At 53.0% G+C, this 25,759-nt stretch overlaps 2 protein-coding genes across 4 annotated transcripts; both read right to left on the bottom strand.

Moving 5' to 3' along the window:
• Nucleotides 1-431: 431 nt before the first annotated feature.
• MTFP1 (mitochondrial fission process 1) lies at nucleotides 432-5,554 on the bottom strand. The gene is made up of 4 exons (XM_027576341.2): nucleotides 3,709-5,554; nucleotides 2,642-2,769; nucleotides 2,015-2,247; nucleotides 432-1,038 (listed from the first exon to the last, which is right to left on the bottom strand). The coding sequence occupies exons 1-4, from the start codon at nucleotides 3,773-3,775 to the stop codon at nucleotides 966-968; spliced, it is 501 nt and encodes a 166-aa protein (XP_027432142.1). The 5' UTR covers nucleotides 3,776-5,554; the 3' UTR covers nucleotides 432-965.
• A 137-nt stretch (nucleotides 5,555-5,691) lies between these two features.
• Nucleotides 5,692-25,555, bottom strand: SEC14L2 (SEC14 like lipid binding 2). Of its 3 annotated transcripts, none has more exons than XM_027576338.2 (13): nucleotides 25,372-25,506; nucleotides 24,742-24,845; nucleotides 23,055-23,130; nucleotides 18,745-18,788; nucleotides 18,293-18,352; nucleotides 17,829-18,017; nucleotides 16,653-16,748; nucleotides 16,418-16,478; nucleotides 15,939-16,022; nucleotides 12,638-12,744; nucleotides 12,394-12,533; nucleotides 12,075-12,244; nucleotides 5,692-7,301 (listed from the first exon to the last, which is right to left on the bottom strand). In XM_027576338.2, exons 2-13 carry the CDS (start codon nucleotides 24,802-24,804, stop codon nucleotides 7,171-7,173), a joined length of 1,221 nt encoding a protein of 406 aa, XP_027432139.1. In that variant the 5' UTR covers nucleotides 24,805-24,845; nucleotides 25,372-25,506; the 3' UTR covers nucleotides 5,692-7,170. The 3 variants fall into 3 exon arrangements, with proteins under 3 accessions (XP_027432139.1, XP_027432141.1, XP_027432140.1); XM_027576340.2 differs by lacking the exon at nucleotides 25,372-25,506 and adding an exon at nucleotides 20,873-21,073 and having other exon boundaries at nucleotides 24,742-24,780; XM_027576339.2 differs by lacking the exon at nucleotides 24,742-24,845 and having other exon boundaries at nucleotides 25,372-25,555.
• Nucleotides 25,556-25,759: the final 204 nt, after the last annotated feature.

Below are 25,759 nucleotides of genomic sequence, written 5' to 3'. Positions count from 1 at the left end.
CTCTGAGTTGTTAGCAGCCAAAAAAGGGCCTGGCCCAGAATCAATGAGGAATGCCCCCTTCAGTGCTCCCGGGGACAGCCTCCTGGGTCGCTCCCTTTTCTCCAAGGTTCCTGAGTCTCCTCCTGGGAGTCCCCCGTTGATACTCATATGGGAGTTGTCTTCATCTTGGGCACCTTCAGGCTCAGGTGGTATCCCTTCCAGAGGAGCTGGTGCTTTAGGAGGCTTGCAGAGAGGTCAATGGCCAAAGGAGACTGGCAGCACCAAGGGTGGGATCCCAGGCATCTGCAGGGGAGCGTTGGTGGGTGAGGAGTACCTGACATACTGTGAGCCATGCGTGGCCAGAGAAGTCAGCTCCTACCTCTGAGGGCCCCCAGGGCCTGCTCCCCAGCACCACACCCCTGCTCATCCCCAAGAGAACAGGAGAAGAGAACTCAACTTCTTGAGGATTTATTGGACCGGGGACTGTCCTGCCTTCCAGCCAGGCCAGAGCAGGTCCAGCACCAGGGCTGGGCTAGCTGGAGAATCAGTCCTCAGGGTGCCCATGACTGCACTCCTGCATTTCTGAGTGTCTGCTGCTTCTCGGCCCAGCCACACTGCCATGGGGCCAAGCCACTGGGGCTCCTGGGGCTCCAGCTTGCTAAGTGATCTTGGCTGTATTCCTTGCCCTATCTGGGCTTCTGTATCCTCCATGGGAGGATGTTACTTTCCTGTCAAAAAAACAAGTCCACTCCCCCTCAGTATCACGGATTCCATGGAAGCAGATGGGGTTCAGGTCTCCCTTTCTGTGAGTCACAGCAGCTGCCGCTCCTTGAGGCCTTTGTCTCTCAGTTCCCATCTGGCTCAAAATACTCAGATGCCAGGGCCTCAGACCCCAGGGAGCCAGGCATCCACATCCCCTGGCAGGAGGAAGAAGTTGGACCAGAGCAGGGAGTGGGCCAACCCACAGGCCAAGTACCAGGGTGGGGTCAGGAGGAGCTGGGCTTCTCCACTGAGGGGTAGAGCTTGCGCAGGCTGGAGTCCAAAAGGAAGTCCACTGACCTGTGGGGTGGTGGATAGTGATGAGCAAGTGACCCCTGGGAGGAAGGGAAAGGGGGGTAGGAGATCAGGGCTAGGAAAGGGACTCCTAGATGCAGGACACAAGTGCCATCCAGGCGACAGACATCACCCTTTTCTTTATTCAGTTGGGGAAACTGAGGCACAAAGAAGGTAAAAGCCTCACTTAGGGTCTTTGGGTCAGCTGTGTTCCCTTGGGAAAGGACTGCTCCTCCCACTCTCTGTTGGTCTGGTTGAGTTGGCCCCATTCTCTGGTTCTAAGAGCAGGCACATGACCCAAGTGTGGCCAATCAGAAAAGAGAAATTGGCTCAGGGGTGGGCACTCTGTCCAGAATAGACCAATGACAACCTTCCTTGGGATTTTTTTGGTCAACTATGAGAAGCTTCCTATGCGGCTTGCTAAGCTGGTGGGAAGGAAGCTAGGAGCTGCTGGAGGCCATCTCTGCTCCCAAGTGGGGAAAGTGAGTGAAGCCAACATGGGGTGGTGTGGGAAGAAGGGCAGCAGGCTGGGGAGACCAAGACCCCTAATGACACCATTTGGGTGCCTCAATCCAGCCATGCCTGAAAGCAGCATAACTCTGGACTTTTCGGTTTCATGAAACAATTCATTCTTATTTTACTTAACCCAGTTTCCGTCAGGCTTTCGTCACCAAAATCTCCCCAAATCCATCCCCTCCAATGTGCACCTGTTCCTGCCTGCCTCAGACTGTTCTTTAACACTAGGTTTTCTTTCTAGAATTTACTGGTCCTATGTCCCATACCCTCAAGGCACCACCCGTACCTTTACTGCCAAGGTACTTGCCAGAACACAGGCACAGACTGTCCTTTCTGTCTCAGAGCCCTGACTACTAGCCCTGCCCCCGCTGCTATTGTTCTATGCCAAGTAGGGTCACCCCACGTCTCTCAGAGCTTCTCGCCACCTACAGAGTGGATGATCCCTGAGGCTGGAAGGGGCACCCACCTGTCAATGGGGTGGATGATGCCAGGGATGACCAGAAGCCCCAGTGCAGTGGTGGTCCACTTGCGGACGGACAGAGGCCAGCGCGTGGCCGTGCCCAGGATGTAGAGAGAGGCAGCACACACACGGTTGATAGTGAAGCCTGGGATAGCCACAGAAGCCAGAGCCTGCCACACAAAAGTGTCCACCACAGCCACAGCCACCCTGGTGCTGCGGCCTGCTTCGGAGCTCGGTATCTGGTGGGGACAAGAGATAATTAACCCAGCAGGGGCAGAGGTGGGAAACCCTGTGGACAAGGGGCATGAGGCTGGACCAGGGGAGGGAAGTGGCCAGTGGGGGGCGGGGGTGGGAGTGGGGACAGAACCACACTACTGTCAGGTTCTGGACTGTACCAATTCAGGGCTGAGGGTGGACTCATTCACATCCAGAACTGTAGGGTACAGGCTAGTTCACATGCAGGGCTGGAGGCGGGGGGCGCGACCCTACAAACAGGACTGGGGTATGGACTGCAACAGGCAAGGTTGTTGGGACTGGACTGTTGCACCAGGGATTTTACCACATGCAGGCTGTGGATGGAATCACAAAGGGACTAGACTACAGTAAGGGGTAAAGGGACAAGCCAACACTCACAGCTCCCGCCTTCTTGCCCTTGTCAATGGCATCAGCCAGCACGTAGGAGCTAGACACACCATAGCTCAGCCACACCACAGCTGCTGGCACCAGGGAGCGGAATGCCTCTCCCACCTCATTGGCATAGCCTGTTGGGGAGGAGACATTTAATTTCGATGGTGGGGGGCAGCTGAGTTGCCCAGTCCATTAAGCATCTGACTCTTGATTTTGGCTTAGGTCATGATCTCAGAGTTATGAGATCGAGCCCTGAGATGGGCTCTGTGCTGTGCGTGGAGCCTGCTTAAGATTCTCTCCGTCTCCCTCAGCCCCTTCTCTCTCTCTCTAAAAAAAGACAAAAAATAATAATAATAATTCCAGTGCTGGGGCCGGTTTGCTCCACAAGGAGGCACTGGTCCTAATCCCAGCCTGCTAAATAGTAGCTGAGTGACCTTAGATAAGCGATTTTATGTCTCTGAGCTTCCGTTTCCCAGTCTATAAAAAGGCAACCATTAAGTCCACCTCGACTCTAGGACCATTGTGGGAGAGCTGAGTACAGTCACAATTATCATTCCCTTGCCTTCCCAGTCTAGGTTCTAGAAACATGGGCACCAATGCAGAGACTAAGAGCAGGTCGGCTGATGAGGCACTCACCATGTGCCAGGTCTTTCCTGTGCCTTATCTCATGCTACCCTTCCAACTACCACCCCATGAGAGAGACAATGTTCATCTGTATTGATGCCAAGCAGAAAACCGAGTGTCAAACAGAGCCAGTATGAGTGTCCAGACACCAACTCCACAGCCAGGGCCCAGACATACCCGAGAGGGCAGCCCGCTCACCCCGTTCCTCCCTGCCCGGTTGGAGCCTACACCTGGGAGACTGACCAGCACAGACCCCGAGGACCGGGCTGGGCGGACCTGAGCTGTGTGACCTTGGGCAAGTCCCGAGCCCTCTCTGAGCCGTCTCTGGCCCATGCAGAATGAGAACTATGATCCTTCCACCTTCTCCAGGGCCCTGACCGGCGTCTGGCGACCTCTGCCTCTCCAGCCACATGGTGGGGGAGTTGCCGTGCCCCTCGCCCCCCACTCACCTAGGTATCGCACCCACGTGTCCCGGAAAAGGTCGCGCTCCGCATCCCGTGGGGGTGGCTCGGACATGGCGCTTCTGCCTCGGTAGGAGCCACTGCAGCGGGTCCTGCTGCCGTTACCACCTCAGCTTCCACTACCGCTCAAGTCGGCCGCGGCGGGACCGGCTGAAGGTCCCGGGCTGAAGGAAAGGTCGTGTGGTCCCCGCCAGCAGGGAGCGTCTGCAAATTACCCCGCGCACAGAAGCCCCTCTCCCAGGCTTGGGTTTTACAGATTAATATTCTTCACGTTTTCTCTGGGGTTGAGTGGTTGGAGCAATCCTTTCCCACGACTGACTAGTTTTGGAGCCAAAGAGACTGGGATTCAAATGCGGCATGCTACGCTTCCTAGTTACACTTTATAGCTGTGTGACCTCAGGCAAGAGACTCTACTCTGAGCCTCATTTTATTAATTTATTATATGGGGAACACAGTGTTCATTTCTGGGACAGTTGCAAAGATTAATTATAAGAAAGCATTTATTAAGTTTACTACTGGCCAGACCATTGGCTAAAGACTCTAGACAGATTACTTCCTTAAAGCCTCCCACCAACCTGGGACCCCTACTTTACAGACGAGAAAATAGAGGCAAAAAAAAAGAAAAAGAGTCACTTTCCCAGGTCATCCAGCGAAGTGGTGAAGCTGGCATTTGAATCCAGGCCGTGGCTCCAGGTCCCGTGCTCTTAAGTTGAGCTGAGTTAATGAGGCTGGGGATGGTGAACAGTGAGCACCCTGGTGAGGTGGATATTTAGATTCGAGTGCCTTCCTGCCAGGTACCCTGTTCATATATCAAGCTCTGAGGTCTAACTGGATCGGCATAACCCCTAGACCAAGATTCTTTGGGGGCAGGACCTAGAATGGATGAATGAATGAATGAATGAATGACCTAGAATGGATGAGTGAATGAATGAATGAATGAACGAACAAACGAACGAACGAACGAACGAGGCAAGGGAAACAAGACGTCAGGGAAGTGAGAACAGAATGAGTGGTCTTGGGTGGTAGTGATTACTAAGAAACTCTTCCCCAGCTGGACCTCAGTTTACTCACGTGAGCAATGAGTGCACTTCGCTAAAGCTGTGAATCCTTTGGATTTGGGAGGTATCAGGCAGTGAAGAGGCAGCCATTAAAGACAGGTGGTTCTGGGTTCAAATCCCAAGTTGTGCCACCTATTAGCTACGTCTGTAAAACCTACTAGTAGCCCACATTTACTGAGCACTCACTTGTTAAAGCTCTCTTCTAAGTGCTTTGCACGTATTGTTTCTTTGAATCTCTGCAACAACCCAGGGCCGTAAGCACAGGGTTGTTGCTTGGTACCCAGTAGGCGCTCATTTTAAAGAATTAGCTTTTTATCATCATCAAATAAAGATGGAGAAAATAAAGGCCATTGGTTCAATATTAAGGACTCCATTTTCAGCCCTGGGCGTCTCTGTCATTGCATGGTCGTGTAGGGAAGCCCGGTCAGCGGTGACCTTGCGGGAAGCTGGGCTCCGGACCAAAAGCGCTCTCCAGCTCCGGAAACACCAGTAGTGCTGGCGCGGAATTAGGAGACGGTCCCTAGCACCACGTGAGCGTCGCTCGTCCGCTTCCCTCCTACCCTGTGCCCACCGCAGGCGTTGCACGTTCTCCTCAGACCCGCACATATCTGCGCGCTAGAACCTTCCGGCACGTATCCACAAACCGAGTGGGGCGGGGCCTCCGCCCAGACCTTGAAGGCGGCCAGGAGCCCCCTTGGTGCCCTTAACAAAGATGGCGGAAGACAGCCAATCGGGAAGCAAGCTGGCCGTTGGGCACCATGGGAAAGCGCGCTAGAGGGGGGGGGGGGAGAGCGGGTGGCTTCTGCGCATGCGCCCCACCTATTGGCGACTAGGTGATGTTCCTGAGACGTAAATTTTGTCAGTCTGAGGGGCAGCGAGGAGCGAGGCGGTGGGCATTGACTTCCACTCCCTGTGCACTGAACGTTGCTTTATTCATTGGTTAATTTTCCTAACAGAGCGCTGTAAACCAAGGTTGGGATGACCCCTCCTAAGCGGTGTGGCTGGTGCCGGCGCAGCCTCAGGCCGCTCTCGTCAGCGCCAGCCTTGCCCCTTCTCCTTCCTCAGCTTCCCCAGACCATCTCCCCACGCTGGGCCAGGGGGTCTGGCCCTCGGAGGGGAAGGAGTTCCTGCGAGGGCCTGGGGGAGGGACGGGGGGCGCTCTCCAGTGTTCGTTTGCGGGGCGTGGCGGTGGGTTATGGACTGTGGTTGCCCGCAGGGTCCGTGCCCTCCAGTCCGTGGTCGCTGAGCGCCCCCTTGGCCATCCCTGCTTGTCACTGTGGACGGCGAGGCTGGGGCCCTGCGAGGCTATTTGTGGCTGCCCCCAGATGCAGGGCCGGCCTTTGGCCTCCTGCCCGGGCAGCCTCCCCGCCAGACACCAGGAACCCAATGCACCAGCCATACGCCTCCCACAGAGATGGGACTGCCAAAGCCTTGCTGAGGTCAGTCAGGAAGCGGGCTGGCCAGCACCGTGGGAGACTCAGACTGGGAAGGCCTTCACTGGGATCTACTGTCTTGATCCCCCACCTGTCATTTTTGTGTGGGGTGCTCAAATGGAGAGTTAACTTGATGAGAGGCTGACAGCACTGAAAAGGGGAGGGGGCGTTGGAAGCCTCAGGATTCACTCTCACCCTTAGCCTCCCGGGCCCATCCTGGAGCTGGGATCCCTGGAGGTAATTTCCCTGTGCTTTGTTTGCGTTGGAGGACAGTGGCTGGGTACCAAATCTCTGTCCTGAGAAGCTCTGAGTCACTGACAATCAGTAATTAAAGAGACAGCCAGTGGGTCCCAAGAGTTGCGGAAGTCTTGAGGTGGCCTCCCTGTCTACCCCTGAGTGGGAAGAGCTGTACTGACTCAGGCCATCCCTGAAACCTGGTGGGAAAAGCCACAAGGTCCCAGTCTTGGAGATAGAAAGTCTAGAAGAGACTTTGACCCCCACCATAGCTCTAGCAACCTGCTACCTTGCTACTCCTCATAATGATCTAGACTTAACATTTTCATTTGGGAGCAAGTTCCCTACAGCTGGCTTCCCTGAAGTGTTAGGTCTCAATCTCTCCCCGCTTTTCTAATTTCTGCCCTGTCCGCATCTTCCCCACCCCCATCCCTTCCTGTCTCAGCTCTCACTGGACAGGTGAAGTTGGCACAGCTTATAGGATGGTAGATCCTATCATGGTGCCCAGCCCCTGGGGACTCCTAAGTAATTTGAGAGGCAAGGAGACCCTCTCCTGCTGCTCCCCCTCTTCCTAATTCTGAAATGAAAGCTCCCCAAATCCAGCCCAAGGTCTTTCTTGTAGCCTGGCTTTTTTGGGCATCTGGGTACTGGGAAAATGACTGTTACAAGGGACAGAAACTGACAGGGAGACACTGCGGGAGCCACACCTGCTGTGGGAAGAGGCATTACTTTGGGGTGACTGCCCCCAGCTGTTTCATCTTTTCTTCTGAGGCTTTGTCTGGAAGCAGGACCTCCACAGTGAAACTGACCTTCTTGGCATGAATGAAGCTGTAGGTGTTGTCGAACCGCAGGACATCTGAGGGAAGGCAGAAAACCAGACATTCAGGCAATTCTAACAAAGGACAGCGATTTTTGTTGTCTGAACAAGGCAATGTACGTAATGAGGACAAAGGTGACATAAGGAGTGGTCCCTCACCTTCTGAAACTTAAGTCAATCTCGGCTGACAAAATATTCACAGAGAGAAAGAAATATAAGACAGAACATGCTGAGCGCCTGATGAGTGAGACAACCACATCTGTCACAGCTTGCAAGGAGAGGGTCCTATAGACTGACATCATGTAAAAGGCTTTTCAGAGGAGTTAGAGCTTGAACTGGCGGGGCAGAATCAGTAGGAGCAGTTGTCACAGCAATAATAGTAATGGTAACAATGGCTGCCTAAGTGTCTCAGCCCTGGGTTGGTAATCTATATATATATTATATTATTGCTCAAAATAACTCTATGAATTCAGCATTAGTCCTGCTTGATAGCGTATAAAAAGGAGGTCACTGTGTCACACGGTGAGGAAGTGATGGAGCTGGAATTTCCCTCTGACCTGCATTGCTGCCTGACTTGGGCCCTGGGAAGATAAGCCCCGTTCAGTTTCTGGCGAAGGTAAAATATACAGAGTTGTTGAAACAGGAATGTATCCCACAGAAAGATAAATGGACAAAGATGCGCACTGCACCCGTTCGTAATCATAAAAGATTAGGAAAACTCAAAATGGGCATGGGTTGGCAGAGAAGGCTTTGAAGCCTTGGCCGAGGAACAGACTGCTTTTAATCTAACCCCTTTCTTTTTGAGAAGTTGTTCCCTTTCAGTCGAACAGCCCTTCAAGAGAACAGAGTGTGAGAACAAAAACACTGACTCTGCCTTTTCCCTATCCTGGTCTTCTCTCATTTTTCCCAGGGAGAAAAAAAAAATTAAAACAAACCAAAAAAAAAAAAAAACCAAAACAAAACAGTGTATTTATTCCTGAAATTTCACCTCTCCCCTTTCCTGCCCCTAGATAAAATGCATAGTTTAGACATTGGGTAGAAACACCACCCACACTTTCTTCATGGTGGGAATTATTATCGATCTTCTCTGCACCAGAGGTCTTTCAGAACCAATAGTCCCTCTGAAAAGAGGGACATTTCCTCACTGCCCTGGATGACAGAGTCCCAGCAACCAGAATCAGTCATGCTGGAGGAGAGGTCTGAGCTCCTTGGATCAAGCACCACAAGATGCTCTGCTTTGCATATTCTGCCCTCAGAAACAAGGAAGGGGCTGTTCAGAGGTCTGGGCCCAAAGGAAGTGGAGTTCATGAATTGCATGGTTCATTTTGACACTAATCATGTACTGATAGACCTGTAGAGCCCCCTCAGAGATGCTCCAGGCTAGGGATCCTCCACTTTTGTTGGGGAACTGACTCCCTTGAGAATCTGATGAACGCACACAACTTCAGATCCTCTGGAGCCCAACACGGACCCTTGGCAGCACTTGGGTGTGATCATCCCCTCTCATTTATATATGGAAACAAATACATATTCTAAATTAGCTTCCTTCTATTTCTCCTGATGGGAGATTATAGTGCTTTTTAAATTATGTGTTTAGGTGGGTTATATTACCCATGAATTTCATTTCAGAATTGTAAAGGGGATATTAGACACTGTATGTTATAAAAGAGAGGTGTTTGGTCTTTAAGATTTAGTCACTGCTCTGGGGAGTCCACAAACCCCAGACTAAGCCCTCCTGCTAAAGAAGTGCCTGGTTGGCTCAGTCGGTAGAGCGTGTGACTCTTAATCTCAGGGTTGTGAGTTCAAACCCCACATTGGGGATGGAGCCTACTTAAATAAGTACGTAAATAAAAAGACCTCCTGCTGTAGCCCATTCTTCTCATTTTAAGGAGAAGGAAATCAAAAGTAGTTATTTAGAGACACTTGCTCAAAACACTTGGGAGAGTTGGTGGTACAGGTGGACTCAGAAACCAGGCCTCCTGGAGCCTGGCTGGGCTCCCCAGCACTGCCTGGCAGTACTGTGGAGCCTTCATCCAGTGTTTTGGGTCTTCTAGACTACCTTATGCACTCCTGGTGGACAAAGTCCAGATCTTTTCTGCTGAGTCTTCTTCTTTCCTAATAGAGTATTCTACACTCAGGTCCTCCAGAAATTTTAGTGTAGAGAAAATAAGTGAAACCAATTCAGGTTTTGTTTCTCCTTCTCCCTACTTAAGCACACTTGGGCAAGCACCAGAATGGCCTGGGGAGGATTCATGTCCTCTTGCCATTGGAGGCTGGCACGGAGTTTTAATTTCACCACTGGGTGATTATGTTCCACTTTGCAGGGAGTCGCCTGGTTCTTCAAGGGCACTGCCCTCCCACAGGTGAGCTTGTAACCTAACACTGGCTTCTCTCTGGGCTCAGGTCTAACCTGAGCCATGGCTCCAGGCAACAGCTGATCCCACCTCATTGTTTTTACACCTGGGAAGGGGACGTGGGTGCTGTGACCTGCCTCTAATCCTCCTTGGAATGGACAAGAAGCAACTCCAAGTCAAAGTCCCGCAGGCAGATAAGTGGTCCATCTGGGAATGTAACGAAGAAGGGCTAAAATAAATCTGGGGTTTGCAAACCTAAGTCTGGTTATGTTGTAAGGTTCCCAGTCCTTTCTCAGGCTGCATCCTTCAGATACTGTAGACGTGCGATGCTGGAAAATGGGATTGGGCGCTGCTGCTGGGTACATGATCTCAGATAAATTACTTCCCTGGTCTGGGACTCCACTCTCGCCTCTGTCACATCGGGGACAGACCTGCTCATCTCTAGGATAGGTGATGGCCTAGAGATCTGGACCAGGACTCTAGGATTCCCTCACGTCTTCAGTCTTTTGGGGTGTACACAACCTACTTTGTGGGAAAGATACCATCCCTTCTCTATACCTCAGCTTCCCTGTCCATTAAAAAAAAAAAAAACAAGCTTAGGGGCGCCTGGGTGGCTCAGACCTTCAGCTCAGGTCATGATCCTGGGATCCTGGGATTGAGCCCCGTGTCAGGCTCCCAGCTCGGCGGGGAATTTCCTTGTCCCTCTCCCTCTACTTCTCCCCACCACCAACCCCTGCTTGTGCTCTTGCTCCCCCCCTCAAATAAATAAATAAAATCTTCAAAAAAAATTCAAGCTTCTATACAAAATATGGTCTGTGGATAATAGTATCCGGGCTGGTGTGCTAGGCCTTGTTCTTACTGAAGCTTACATTAATATGCCTTCTCCTCCAAGGACCTGGCTGCTTGCTCACTAACAAGAATACTCACCCCAGCGAGCAATATCACAGAGCATCTATGAGGAAGGGGCAGTCGAGACTGAAGGTTGCCTGGCAGGTGGGGAAGTACGCAGCATTGGAGGTTGGGGTGATGGTGTAAGACATCTGGGGGCTAGCTCCGATATCTCTTGGTGACGCTGCCCTAGAAATGGGGCACAGGGCTTCTCCCATCTCCAGCACCATCTCCAGGATGGTCCTTCTCCCCACACAGGTCTTGCCCTAATGATAATGGTGTCTACAGTGTGTTGAGTGCTTGTTGTACACCAGGCATTAAGCTAAGTGCTGCCCATTTAATCATCATGTATCCCCATGAGGTAGAGAATTTGATCCCCATTGTAGCAATCAGGAAACTGAAGCACAGGGAGGCTAAGTCACTTGCCTAAGGACTAGTCAGTAGGCAAATCCAAGTCAGCTCGATGATAAAGCCCTTGCTCTCATTGATTTTCCACGTCTGGCACATTGGCTCTGATAGAAAGGAAACTGGAGATTTGAAGGGCTTTTTGTGTGTGTGTATGTGGTTTTTCTGCTTACAAATGTAGGACATGGTCATTGTAAAATAACCTAGTTGCAGAACTAGTGTAAAAAAATAAAACCCTCTAGAAGCTTCCTACCATCCCAGAGATAATCACCATCACAGTTAGCATACATTCCTCAGAATTCTTTTCAACGTATATCCTTTAAAAAAACAAAAAACAAAAAACAGAGAGTATGCCATATGCTATGTTTCATTCTTTGTTTTTTTCAACATGTATTAGACACTTTACATGTCAATTTTTCTCTCGAATGGGTATAATGTATTCCATGTACACATGGACCATAATTCATTTACATAATTCTTTAACAAGACGTTTTTAAGGCCATTTGGTTTATTGCCAGTTGCCCAGGCTGCTAGGAACATCCTTGTACCTCTATCTCTGTGTCTTTGTGTAAACATTTCTGTAGGATAAATTTCCAGAAGTAGAATTGCTGAAAGGGAATTTTAATCAAAACCGTGAAGTTGAGGGATGTAAAACACTTTCAAATGCCTGTTTGCCATTCTTATTCCTCCCAGCTAAACTTCCTGTTCGTGTCCTGTACTTGGTTTTTGATCAAGGTGGAGATAAGTGAAGCTCAGAGGGGTCAGGACTGGGCTTTTCAGCATTCTGCCTACCCTGGGATCCCTGCACCCACCGAGGCAGTTCTGCCTCTCTGACATCTGGGAAAGGAGCATTCCCCAGAAACGTCTGGTCATAGTCACAGATCCAGTTAAACTTGGACCGAGAGCAGGTGTTCTGAACCCTTGTGATCACCTAGCACCATGATTCACCTCGACCTGGAAGTATCAGGTCAGAGTCCCGCCCTGGTGCTAACCAGCTGGGCCCCCTGGTCATTTCACCTCTCCAAGCCTAGGTTCGTTCCCTCATCTGTATAAGGAGAGGGTTGAACACATGGAGGCCCACGTCTGATTCTCATAGTCTGCGAAAGAGGGACCTCACAGGCAGACAGCTAGGGCAGGGGCTTTAAGCCAGGACAGAGGTACTTACAGATGCCAGGATCAGTGCAGGTGAGGGTCCCATCCTCAGGGACCAGGTGGGCATTGTACCTCTGGTTGGAAAGCACCTCTGTCATCTCGCCTGCCCGCTGCCGCTCCCCCATCTTGGTCTTCAGGAAAATCCCAAAACCGATGTCGGAACCATCTGACATGAACTGCCACCTGCAGGGGACATCCGCCCATTCAGACCTGATAGTGTCTGTGTGTGCACTCTCTGGGGCTCCTGCCACCAGGGCTTCTCCCACCCCAGCCCGACCACTGGCACCTATGGCTGAAAGGCACAGGTGGCCTCTCAGGGTCCAGAACACTACCTGAGGACACAGCCAGGGAAGAGGATCTCATACTCCACTTGGTGGGAGGAGCCTCGAGAAATCTGCACACTGTGCTCATACTGCTGTTTCACCTGATCTCGCACATAATACTCCTTGGGAATGTCACCCCCATAGTTGATCTGGAAGCAAAGCACAGAGTGAACTGGAATGTGCATTTGAGCCAGGCTTCCCTGGTGCAATCCCCTGCCCCTCCGGGCCCTGCAGGGGACTACGCGGCCCATACCTTGGATTTGCACTTGGGGTTTCCATCAGGATCAGTCATGGTGCCCCCATACTCCACAGGCAGCTGGTCAGGGCTGATATATTTCAGTAAAACCTCCTTCCAGTTTGCTGGCAGCAGAGGGAAGGAAGGAGAAAAAAAAAAAGGATCACCACTAGGCAGGATTGCTTCACAGCCCTGGTGGTCAACACAAAAGGGGCAGGAAAAACCCATCTGCCCCACAGCCCAGAAAATGCAGACACTAGGAGCACATGATGTGCACGCAGCTCGGCAGGGGGTTCAGGAGGAAGCATCACCCAGAGGACTGCCCTTTCGCTGGACTAAGAATCAGAACACCTAGAGTCCTGTGTCCATTGCCTCTGGCCAGTTGAGCAACCTTAAGTAAAGTCACCTTATTCTGAGCCTGGTTCCTCCTGCCCCACATGGCTCCGGTGGGAGTGAGGTGACCTAACTGCTTGAGAGGGTGCTGTAAACTGTTAACTCCGTACACGTATGAGAGTATATGATCACCTCCCAGGCAGGTGGTACAAATATCTGGTGTGCAATCAGAGGGAACAGAGAAAAGAGGGAAGGGCATCCCACGCGGAGGGAACAGCATGTGAGGCAAGCAGGAGGGCCTGAGTCAACATGATCTGTCCTGGTTCAACTGAATTCCAAGAGGGTCCAACCACGTGTCCCATCCCCTGCTTTCACCTACACATAATTGTGCTCAATCGTGACTTACCGACTGCACCACAGTCGAGTAGCCCCTTAAACAGGGCTCCCTTGGCTTTGCCCCAGCCACGACTTCACTTCTGCTCTGTTTTTCAGGCTGTCTAGCTGTTGGTGACTCGGCTCTTTTTTTTTTTCTTTTTTAAACAACCAAGCCCTTTCCTGACTAGGAGAGTTTGACTCTAGTGCAACCAATGCTGAGAACCACGTCACCACTCCGAATTCCTAAACTCGTATCAGCCAAGCACAATATTTTGATACTGGAAACCTTGTCATGCCGACTCTATAGCTGAAAATAGGCAGCAGCTCCAAGTCATGGGGTACGACCTGGGGTCCTCTGCTGCTGAGGCTGGCTGGAAGCCCACAGGGGCTGTCCAGGGTCTCCCAGCCCTCTGATTTCTAGGGTCCTGAGACCATACAACTCCTGGAACACAGCATCTGTGCTCTTGGGCGGGGATATAATCTGTGCTTCCTAAGCTCCCCTGACCAGCCAGAGTGAATGTCTTCCCTCCTCTGTTGGAGACCCGGTAGCTTCTGAGCCCAAGGCGGGCTTGGTTGAAAGGGTTGCAGGTGTGGGCGGGGAGAACAGCCTGCACCTCCTCCATAGTTCTACTGCCAGGAAACCCAACCAGCTCATGCTCACGGTGGGCGGTAGCAGCAGCAAAGCCAAAAATCATCAGAGCCTTTTGCTCAGATTTTGTATTTCTTCCCCCAGCTCAGCTGGAGGGTTGGAATAAGGCCAGAGGGGCCCTTCCCATCTTACAGAGAGAGTAACTGAGGCAACAGGAAGCCAAACTTGTTGCTGCCAGAGTTAGGACCAGAACCCAGAAGTTCTGAACTTTCCAGAATGCTTCACGCTACTCCCAGGGCTCACCAGCGCACATCGGGAAGATCTCCACTTTCCATGTGTCGCCTAATGGTGAACATTCAGAAACCTTCAGAATCCCTGTTACCTACCCCCAAGCTCAACTCCATAGGCGGCACCAGGCCTGACATGAGGCGGTCCCAGTCTACCTTTCTGGCCTTTTCTTCCCACCGACTCCACTTAATGCTCCGGCAAAACTCAGCTCCTCTCTGTCCCTGGTTGGCTTGATTCCTGAGCATCTTCCTTGCTGGCTTCTTCTTGTGCCTTGATGTCCTCCCAGCTCCCTTGCATATCCAATCCCTGTCGAGTGTGGCCCTACCAAGCTCATTAACACCTCTTGCTCCGCCTGCCCTTGAACTCAGATAGTCCCCAGGGTTTGGCCTCTGCTCTTCCATGGGCAGTGTTTACTCTCAAGATCTTAGCTGCTGCCTATAATTGAGAATTTCCAAATTTCCAAACCGGAGTCCTCTCCTCAGCTTCAGGCTCATGTACCCTCAACATCTGTATATCTCACAGACTCCCAAACTCAACATCAAGGTTATGTCCCCCAGCTGAACTAATCGCACCAGTCATTGCAATACTCTGTTACTCACGCTAGACACCAGAAAGTCATTCTAGATTTCTCTTCCTCCCTTCCTACGCCCAGTGGATGGCGTTCTGCTGTTCTACTTCCTAAGTAAGTCCCAAATCCCTCCTTTCCTCTCTATCTCTACCGCCATGGCCCCGGCTTAGGCTTGCAACAGCTCTTGCATATGGACTGTGGCCACGGTGTACAAACTGGTACCTGTCCTTCGCAAGCTTGCCAGTCAAATGTTTCTCCGTTTAAAGTCTGAGCCGGGTCCTCCCCCCACTCAGAACTCTTCTCTGGTTCCCAACAGCCCATGGAGCTGTGTCCCAGCTTCTCAGCACAGTGCCCTGGATTCTCCGTGCCCTGGCTCCCAGCTGCGTCTCTAGCTGCACCTCACCTCTTGCCACACCCTGGCCGTGCCATGCTCTCTCCGACTGCCTGAGCCACGGTGTATGAGGCCTTCGCTCAGTGCTATTCTTTCCACCCAGCGGCTTCCTGCCTGGCTTCATCTGGCTGCCTCTTACTCATGCCACAGCACTTGGCTGAGGTCGGCATCTGCTCCCGCCTGGGTCGGGAGGGCTGAATGCCCCAGCTCCGTGTTCCCACCCACTTCTTGATTTCCTTCTTTTACATTTAACATATGGTGCTGCTACACATCTGTTTGCAGCTCCCCTGCCCCAAGAGGGCCAGGAGCTCCTCAGGGGACTCTGTATGATGCATCTTTGTCACCAAGTCCAGGGTTGGCCCATGGTAGGTGTGCATCAAAGGAAGCCCCTCCTAGTTGCTCCTAACTAGAAGCAACCTCTCCGCTCCTGTGGCCTCCGTGGTGCTTTGCCTCCATTTCCCGTAACTTTTCTAACCTGTATCCGTCGCTTTCTCTCTAAAGGCCTCTCTCCTGTTACACTGTCAGCTCCCTGAAGACAAGACTGGTGTTTCATTCATCTTTGCATCTACAGAGCTGAGCTCAGTACTTTCTTCTAGAGTGTCTGAGAGGAAGAGTCCTTGTGAAAACAGAGAGGAAGACCCTAGCCCGGCCCCCGCTTGCTCCAGGATCCCACTGCTACCAGCAGAGGAAGTCTTCGCCCTAGACACTTCTAAAGCCAGCCCCAATTTGGGCCACAGACCAACCGGTGGTGCTGAGAAGAGTCTGGGCTACTCACCCCCCAGGACCATGATCTTCTTGCGCGTGTCCTCACTCAGGAAGGGTTTGATGAGGTTATAGGCCACAGGAAACAGCTTGGGGGCTGGAACAGAGACCAGGCGATGAGAGACCGGGAGCAAGGCCCACTATGTCCCTGACAGTGTCCTCCACAGCCCCGTGTCAGGTCACAGGTTCCCCAGTGCTGTGGAGCCCACACAGGCAGCCCAGGGTGTGAAGCTTGACACGGGCACCTGTCTAACTTCCAGCTTCCCTGTCTGGACAGCGAGCGAGTCTAGCCTTCCTACGTCACCGGTCTGAGTGGTTCCAAGGAGGCAATAAATCCTAAAAGGTTTGTAAATTGCAAATCGGTCTGCCTATATCAGAGGTCCCTGGATCCCCTCCTCTGGCTCACCCCGTTCTACTCCCCCGAATCTGTCCCAGCAACATTGTTGGCCCCTCTTTCCCATCTGACTTCATTGCAGAGAGTTCCCAACTTACCTTTAACAATGAAAAGACGCTTCAGCGTTTCAGGGTAGTTTTCCTCGAACATGCAGAGAAACTGTGGAAACAAAATTACTGAGTTCAGTGGGCTCAGACCTCTGTACCAGGGAGGCAGGCCCCGCCTCCTCCAGGCCAGACTCGGCCCCCATTGCCTCACCCACAGGGCCTCCTAGCAGAGGGGCCCACTCCCATTTCTCTCCTCTCCCACTCCCCTCCCAGCCCTGCCCCTCACCTCCCCATAGGCCTCCACCGCAGGCTTCCAGAGATGCTTGAGACCAAGCCCCTCGCAGTCATAAATCAGGGTGACGGTCTCCACCTTCTTCCCCACCTGCAGGGGACAGAGGAGCAGAAAGTCACAGTAGGCTGCCACACCGCAGAAGCCTACCCCAGTCCAGGGCAAGAAGCTGATGTGTTCATGTGCCCATATGGCGACCAGGTCTGGGCAGGGCCACATCTACGGTTTTCCAAATTGAGATAAGCACCCCAGGCCAGAATTCTGGCCTAGGCTAGTCACTCTTCCTGCCTAGGTGTCCCTGTTCTCATCCAGTAAACAACTGGGTAGATCTAGATTATATCTGAGGTCCCTTCTGTTCTGCAGTCTGACCAGGTGGCCTCCCTCTTCCTCTGTGCGCAGTGCCTGGTAGCGTTCCATCCGTGGGGCCTCGTGGGGCCACTGATCTGGTACACAGGCCCAGAGCCTCCCTGTCCACCCTAAGCCCTGAAGGGTGCCCATCTAATGCTTCTCTGCCTCCACGGGCTGTAGGGTCTCTGCACATACTAGGCCCTCAGTGCATGTTTGTGAATGACAGCGTTGAAATGCCCCCAAATTTATGACGTCATTTTGCTGGATCCTTACATAGGCTAAAGAGGAAGGCAGGAGAGAAGATCAGGGTGGCTCCAGCACACTCCTTTGCCTTTTTCTCAGAGAGGGAATCACATATCCTTCTTTTTTTTGAATACAGAGCTAGCGAAGCACAGACTCTCAGCTCATCTACACCAGTGGTACCCAAATACTTGCTCAAGGAGAGGCTGGTCCATGACAAAGATCTTACCAGTGCCCAGATGAACGAGAAAAGCAATGATACTGTAGTATGTTACTTACGAAACTAAATTTCTTTGATTTAAAGGACTGCTCTTTATTCCGAGACTATACCATTCCTATAGTTTTGGGAGTTAATTACGGCAATAGTAGCCAGTAAATTTTCCTTTTAAGTCCTTACTTGGAGAAAAATAAAAATCTAGCAACATGGGTCAGTCCCTAAAACTTGGAAATTTCACTCGTCCGTGAAATCCAAACGCCTGGGCCTCAGTCCTGAAGCTGTGCTTAAATCCCTGTGTGATACACCTGCTTCTGCTAGAACACCTCCACGGTGGTGAACTCATTCTCAACCGTGCTAAGCCCACTTGCCTTTTCAGTCTGGCGGGCACACTCCTGCAGGAGCCGCTCGCAGTCCCGCATCTTGGTCTTGAGCAAGTCCTGTTTGGTGGCTGAGAGGAGCAGTCCCTTGGCATCCAGAGGTCCAATGACATCGTACCAGATGGGGCAGCCGTCCAGGTCATAGCCACACATGCCCCCTGACAGATACTGCTGGACCACCTGGGCAAAGACACAGAGGGGGCACCTGGTCAGCAGGCCCGGGGGTGGCCAAGCCTTCCCTGTATCCCGGGGCCTTCCTATGGGTTCTTCAGGCTCTCCCTCCACACCCTTTCCCCCTGGGTGCCAATGGATACCCACTCTGGGAACCATTAGAGCTCACTTGGCATCGTCAGACCTTTGCTCTTGAGGGTCCCAGTCTGACAGACTCAGGACACAGACTGTGGGTGCAACAGACCTAACTAACACAGGGGTGGGGCAAGATCATTTGTCCTCACCTCTGGAGGCTGCCAGCTTGTGATGTTGTCGATGTCCTTTTGCTTTCGGAACTCCACGTGCTGAAAACATAGTCAAGGCTTTTAAAAAATGTGGGGGTAGTGGAACCCTTTATAGGCATCTAGCAACAGATGACACCGTGTCCCAGGTACATCATGAGAAGGCAAGTGGCAGGATTGGAAAAGAGGCACTGCCTGTTTTAGAGATCTGGGCAGAACAGATTGTAATTCTTAGCTGGCCCAGAACTGAGAAAGCTCTGTCTTTCCAGGGAAGGGAATGCACTTTGTCCCAAAGGGATAAGGCAACAACAGTGGCCAGCTAATACTCAGATATGCCACACGAGCCAGAGGCTGTGATCGGGTGGGCAGGGTGGGCAAAGCAAATCCAAGCCCAGTGTGATTCTGATGGGTGGGAACTGAGGCAACAGTGGGCTATGGAGCCAAATGGAGCTCACCTTCCGGAGCATGGCCTCAGACTTCTGCAGGTCGAAGTTTCTTGCTGTAACAGGGAAATGTGGTCAGGGTTAGACCAGTGGGCTGGGCGTCCAAGGACAGGGAGATTTCTCTATTCTCATGCTGGGGCTGGTTCTTCTCCATCTTCACCCCAGCTGACTCCCAGATCACCCCACATGCAGAAGCTTAATAGGAGGACTTTCTCTGGGGGCTTCTGGAACACCATAGCCCCTGAAGAGCAGGTCAAGGACCAGGGCAGGTGGGTGCAGCCTTGTAATATCGCGGTCAAAAGAATTTTACCCTAGTGGATGCAAGAGGTGAAAGATCTTATCTCCTCTCAGGGAAAGTGAACCCTGGACCCCCTTATCATTCAGCCTTCCCCCTTTACACAAAGTTAATCTCCTTCACGGTCTAACATCCAGTTCTGAGAACTTGACCTACAGTTCAACGATGAACACAGCTGCCCTGTCATCTGGGGTGGATCTGGCAGGCCATCCCAGTAGGATAGAGGGGTTGATGAGCCTCCAGTCAACCTTGCCATATTTTCAAAGGACCCACGCATACCCTAATGGGACACAGAGGGACCTCCTCCTGGGGTTCCTGGAAAGCTTCAGAATTAAAGTCCACCTGGGCCACGTCTTCATTTCATGCTCCAACCCCAAGTCATCCTGCTCAAGCTTGAACACAAAGACCTCACTGCCCCCCAAAAGCCACCTGCTTCCAGGTAATCTGAGCAGTCATTTGCACTCAGCACTCATTGTTACGCTGAGCAGAGATCCACTGCCAAGACACTCAGAGAGTACGGTCCCTTCCTCAGCCATGTGACAAACTTTCCAATACGGGTGAATTCCGTGCTGCCACCTGCATCCCCTCGGCTGTCATGTTGCCCATCCATGGATCCTTCCTCTGACCATTCCTCATGGCCTGGTTTCAAGTCCATCCACAGAACTTCCCTTTGGATGTTTTCCAGTCTGCAAGTGCCCTACTTAAAAAGTGCACCCTCCAGAACCGAGCACGGCACCAGGTATTGCCTACCCTTCTCCGATAAAGCCTAAGAACTTTCTTGGCCACAGTCATACCCTTAACTCAGATGGAGCTTACAGTCAACTGAACCTCCCAAATCCTTTTCAGCTGTGCCGCTGCTAAGCCTCCTTCCTATATGTTGTGAGGTGGTTTTCTGGATCCATCCCTATCAGATTTCATCTTGTTACAGTTAGCTCGCTCCATTTCATCCTTTAAAGAGTTTCTGAGATCCAGACTCTGACCAATTTTGCCAACTGACCTATGAACTGTCCCTCCCAGCTGTATGTCCTCTGTGGATCTGATTGACATCGAGATCTGCTGACGGCCCTGGGACCTGTGCCAGACAGGCTGCCCTCCGGACTGTCACCGGTCCCTTAATCACTGATCTCTGGGAGTGGCCAAGCACATTCCCTGACTCTGCTATCACGAAATCCACTCCACTGTCCTGCACCCAAAGGGTGCATCAAGAGATTTGACCAATGCCATGCCCGTCATTGGTGCTGGACACACATTCGTAGAAACGAACGGCCTTTACTCTTAGGAAGTTTCTTCTGATGGAGACCTTTCACGCGCCATCATGGCAGCAAGGGGCAGCTTTTAGAGGAACATAATCTGGGTTTGCATCTCAGCCCTTTCCCTTTCTCCCAGTCTGACCTTGGACGAGATACTGCACATCTCCGAATGAATCACCTAATGATCTAGAAACGCATGAAAGATACAAAGCAACATACTCTCACAATGGGGGAGCCCAGTTGGTCTGTGAAAGTGGGAATGCTCCATAGGAACAGAAGTGGTGGTGAAGTGTGAGCCCCCTTTTCTCCGAACGGCTCTCCAGTTCACCCGTATCTGCCAGGGTCCAACACCCAGGGTCTTCTTTCAGGGCCCTCCCCAAGTTGCCACTTGGCCCTGGCAGTACCCGGCCTGGTGCCTCCCCATGCCCGCTGAGTCAGGCCTCTCCAGGGCTCCTATGCCCTGGTCAGGGGCAGATCAAAGCTTGGCTTTTAGGGAACTGCCAGAGAAAATGACCTAGGAGCAGCTGTCCTGGGTTCTGATTTGATCACTTCCGAGTCCTGGAGGAGACTTCAACCTGCTTTGCCCCCTACCTACCCGACACACACACAGCTTCTACCACCTCCTTGTTTTCATTTGGCCGTCAGACGCTCCTTGCTGGGAAGCCCAGAGCTCAGCCCCAGGCAGGGGGAAGCAGTAGAGATTTTTGTGCCTGCTCTCAGGGCTGGGGGTCGAGGGCAGCAGAAAACTGAATCCATGTGACGGGAAGCGGCCAAGAGTGTGAGCCCAAGCTCATACCTAGGTTAAAGACATTTTGCTAGCATGCACTTTGAAAATGTTTACTTTAGAATTAAAGGTAGAGAGGGAAAAGGTTTCCTTAAAAAAAAAAAAAAGAAAAAAAGGCAACAAAAACCCTAATTGAAATTCACAGTAGAGTCTGACCAGGCCTGAGCTCCTGCCCAGGAAATGTGAGGCACAAGTTAAGTACTGAGGAGACACTTCCTCTGTCTGAAGAGGCTGAGCTTGGCTGGGGCGGGGGGGGGGGGGGGGGGGGGGGGCAGCTGTGGCTTACTGGAGAGAATGCTGGCCTGGGAGTCTGAGGCCCTAGGTTTCCGCCCTGATTCAGCTTCTCATTAGCTGTGTGCCCTCAGGTACGTGCCCTCCCCTCTCTGAGCCTCCGCCTCTGAGCCTCTGCTGTTTCGTCTGGCAAATGAGGATGACAATAATGCTTTGAAATTCTTGCAAAGAGAGGGGTTATCCCAGGACTGGGGTGTTGGGAATGTCTGGGAAACCAACTGCCAGGAGCCCGAGCAGCCTCCTCTCAGATAAAAGAGCTGTGTTATTGTTCGGCTCTCTGAAACCACAGGTCTCTACCTACCAGCAGCTCCGTGGTGTGTTTGATCATCTTGCAGCTGGCTCTTTAAGGCAGCACAGCCATCCCACACTGCCTACACACCCGCTTCTAGCTACAGCCCTTCAGCAAATGCTGGACCAAAATATCCTCCAGCCCTGGACTGACTCCTCTGCGCCCCCGTACTGCCTCTTCACCCAATCTGAGTGGGCTGGTGGGGGGAGGGAGTGTCACAACATTTGGGGGGGAAAGGGGCAAGTGACACCTCCAGAGGCACACAGTGCCCCACATGGCTTTCCCAGCTGCACCTGCCCTGGGGTGCCTACTAGCAGTCCCTCAGAGTGTGCCAGCTCCATTTCTGGGCAGAAAAGAAAAATACAACCATTCACCTGTCCCAAGACCCCTAGGGGATGTACGTGTGTGTCTGTGTCTATAAATAACTGGACATGATACGTATTTTAATACGTTGGGCTATGATTCTACAATACAACTGAATCTCTGTTAACCTAACACAGTGGAATTTTCTCTATTATTTCAGTGTCTGGTAATAAAGTTTCTATAAAGAAAAAAAAGTGTGTCACAGGAACCAGAGAGGGTGGCACATGACTTTAACCACAGGAGAGGAGAAGAGAAAAAAGAAAGGAGAGATTTCAGGAGTCGGGGCATGGGGTTGAGTTGGACTCTGATACTAGTGGAAAGCTGTACCCTTCATTAGTGCATGCAGAGTTCTATCATGTTACATCTTGCAATAAGCAGGGCACCCTGTCTGGTCCTGTTCTACCAGAGGGGAGCCTAAAGCAGATGTGTGCCCCTGGTCCACATGCCACAGCCAGGCCAAGGCAAGCTGGAACTAAAACGTGGGGCTCTGGAGCCGGGTGGTGGCTTGAGGGCAGTCTTGTCAACTGAGGCCAGGCTGAGTGCCCCCCATCTTTTCCCCCTATGCCCTCTGGCCCTCCTGCAAGCTGCCTAAACTGCTGGTCTGTCACCCTAAAAGGCCACAGAGGGGGCCAGCCTCTCCCAGGGGCCTGCACTCTGGTTCTAAACTTGGCTCTGTGCTGACTTCCCACGTGGCTGGGCCTTCCTGGGCTTTTCCTCAACCCACTTCCCCAAGCCCATCAGCAGAGTGGATTTATCAAATGGAGAGAAAGTGCACCGGGCTGGGAGTCAGCCCACGAGCTCCAGTCTTCTCTCTGCCTGTGGCTCAGGCGCTGTGTGACCTGGAGCAAGTTACTTCACCTCTCTAAGCCCCAGTGTTGTTATTCCACCCAATAGGAGGGTCAAGGCTATGTAATTGCCCAGGGCCCTTTTGGTTCTAAAGGTTGAATTCTCCAGATTCTCAGATTGCCAGGGGCAGGGTTTCCAGAGGGTGCCATTCTGCTACTCAGAACCAGCCCCTGACCCAGCCTCCCACAGCCCCTCTTCCCTCACCTCGGAGCCAGCGCAGGAGAAAATAGTCATCTGGATTCGGCAGGGTGGGCAGCACATCCTGGACATTCTCCCGGAACTGTAGGGAGAGGTAGGAGGGTGAGTGGCAGGTCCCCCCCTGACCACCCTCTGCCTGGGGCTCTCCACAGGGACTCTGCTGACCCCTCTTCAACATGGGTCAACTCTGCAGACACTGGCTGAGCATGTGGGCTGCATAGTGCACTCTGTTGCCTCAGTGGACAGCAAGGAGGAGGCAGGAAGGGAGTAACACATGACCCCTGCCCGGCTGTGCGCACTTGCACACTCCAGTGTGGCGGGCGGCCATAGGCGATCCCAGCTAACTGTGATAGTGGACACTCGGGGAGCGTGCCACAGTCAAACCTGTCCATTCGCCAAGCATTCCCTGTGTGCCCAGCACTGAACTTGGCACTTATCTTATTCATGCCTCACTCAAGAGTCCCTAGAGGTATTACTGTCCCCATTTTACAGATGAAGAAATTAGAGCTCAGAGAGGCTAAGTAACATGCCCAAGGCTGAACAGCTAGTAATCAATAGGGCTGGGATGCAAACCCCCGTCTGTCCGAGGCCAGAGCAGGCACACTTTCCACTGGGGTCTTTGGCCCCTTAGTAATGGACTGGTGAGCAATGGGCTGAGGGAGCAGAGGGAAGGAAGAGTTTGATTGTGACAGGCCCAGGAAGATGGTGGTCTCAGACGACTTCAAAAAAACATATTTGTGTTGGGCTTGAAGGACTTCAAAGGTAGCAGGAGGAGGGAGGAGGGCAAACCAGGTGGAGGGAACAGTTCTAACAGGAAGCCACGACGGGGGAAAGTGCAGGGAGTGCGAAACAAGGGATATGGACGGTGACCCCAAGGGGTGGCCATGTCCACCTCCAACTGCTCCCTACCCTGTGGGTGTGCTCACCCCCACACGCTCTCCCCATGCCTCCTGCTCCCAGTCCCTCACCTTTCTCTAGTCACTGACCTACAGGGCAGCCACAGAGGGGACCAATGAGGACCTGCCACCTCTGCCCCTTGCCGAGGTCAGCCGGGGACTCAGACCATCCCATCCCATCCCCCAAACAGCTCCCAGACTCCCAGGGAAACTGCTCCTCCAGGGCCCAGGCATGAAGCCACCCCTCACCAAGGACCCTACCCAGCCCCTGGTTTCCAGTTTAATCACCACCTAATCCCTCCTCTGCCTGACTTCCCCTGCAGGTCAGCAGTAAAACCTGAAACCTCCCTATCCAGCCTCCTTGGGATGGGGGAGGCCCAGCCTGGGGCAAAGCCTTCATGGGGTTGGCGTCTCAGCTCCACTGCCATGGCAGGAGACATCTGTCCCACCAGCAATGGAGAACTACTTGGCTGTGGAGCCTCCAAACCTTGAGACCAGACCCCATCAATTCTGGGTCAGAGTACAGCCAACCTCCCCTCTGAGGCCCCAGGGGCACAGGTGTCTCGTCCAAGGTCACAAGGTGAGCTAAGGATCTAAGAATAGATTCAGATGGTGGACAGGGGGTCCAGCCTTCAAACTGTTGCCACCTCCTCTGCTCAGGTGCCAAGGCAAAGCCAGGCTTACCTCCTAGCCTTCTGAAGAGCATCTGCCCAAACCGCCAGCCAGGGAGGGACCTGGATTGCAGGATGCGGGGGCCGGGGAGGGGGGGGGGGGTGCTGGTCTGAGCTCAAACTAACCTCAACCCAGTGAGTCACTCGTAGGATCCCAGGCTTCACACACGAGGGTGCTCCCTTCAACATCGTGGGATCCAACCCCTCATTTCATTTCATCGAGAAGCACACTGAGAAGGATGGTTTTGAACAAGGTCGCAGAGAGACTTGGTGCCCCAGCAGGGGCTCTCCAAGTACCCTAAGGAGCTGTCAGGGCCCAGTTCATGGTGCCAGCGCCCCTGCAAGAGGAAAACCTCCCGGAAATGGGAGGAAACCCGGGGCCCTAGCCCTGCCCCCAGGGCCCGGCTGCCAGTCTTAATGAATATTGTCTTTGTGCCCTCGGCTGCCTCCGAGAGCTTCCAAGCAACCACTTCTTCCCAGGTGGCCCCGCCAAGGGCTCGCTCAGCGCTGAGGCTGGGGTAGCCAAACTTCCCCCGGGCCTCCTCCTCGGCTGGCCCAGGGAGGGCCGGACGGGCCGCGGGGGCGAGGGGCGCGAGGCGTCAGGTGCCGCCGGCCGCAGCTCCCTCCTCCGCCCGCCGGTCCCGCACCGTCGCCCGCTTCCCCCCACCGCGCCCGGCCCCTTCCCGGCTCGCTGCCGCGGGAGGGCGACGCCCCGGCCCGGCCCGGAGCGGGGGCCGAGCCAGGGTGACGGCTCACCTTGGCCAGTGCCTCCTTCTGTTTGGGGCTCAGATCGCCGACTCTGCCGCTCATCGTGGTTCGGGCTCGGGGCGCGGCGGTTGCGGCAGCCGATGGAGCAGGGGCTCGTTCTCTGCCGCGGGAGTAAAGTCCCAGCCTTTTGCCCTGGCCGCGGCGCTGGCTGCCAAGCCCCGCCTCTTAAAGGATCCCGAGGGGTGGAGTGGGGAGGGATGCGCTGGGCGCTGAAGCCTCCGGCGCGTCCCTCTCTGTCCTCCTGAAGGCGGAGATCCTGGCAGGAGGCGAGCAGGAGGGTCCACCCGGGCCGAGGCCAGCGGACATTAGAAAGCCAGGAAGTCTGGGTTCTAGTCTCAAATTTATCCTTAGCTCACCTTGTGACCTTGGACGAGAC

This window comes from Zalophus californianus, chromosome 14, assembly GCF_009762305.2.
Source record: "Zalophus californianus isolate mZalCal1 chromosome 14, mZalCal1.pri.v2, whole genome shotgun sequence".
NCBI lineage: Eukaryota > Metazoa > Chordata > Mammalia > Carnivora > Otariidae > Zalophus > Zalophus californianus.
The sequence above is the reverse complement of the archived record's forward strand: the minus strand, read 5'-3'. Positions and strand labels throughout refer to the sequence as shown.

Coding starts and splice junctions, on each gene's coding strand:
- MTFP1 (XM_027576341.2), bottom strand. CDS start 3,775: ATGTCCGAGCCACCCCCACGGGATGCGGAGCGCGACCTTTTCCGGGAC. Junction 2,770..3,708: donor CACGTGGGTGCGATACCTAG/GTGAGTGGGGGG, acceptor CCTCCCCAACAG/GCTATGCCAATGAGGTGGGA. Junction 2,248..2,641: donor AGGGCAAGAAGGCGGGAGCT/GTGAGTGTTGGC, acceptor TGTCCCCACCAG/ATACCGAGCTCCGAAGCAGG.
- SEC14L2 (XM_027576338.2), bottom strand. CDS start 24,804: ATGTTGAAGGGAGCACCCTCGTGTGTGAAGCCTGGGATCCTACGAGTG. Junction 16,479..16,652: donor CGGTGGAGGCCTATGGGGAG/GTGAGGGGCAGG, acceptor TTGTTTCCACAG/TTTCTCTGCATGTTCGAGGA. Junction 12,745..15,938: donor GAAGATCATGGTCCTGGGGG/GTGAGTAGCCCA, acceptor CTCTGCTGCCAG/CAAACTGGAAGGAGGTTTTA.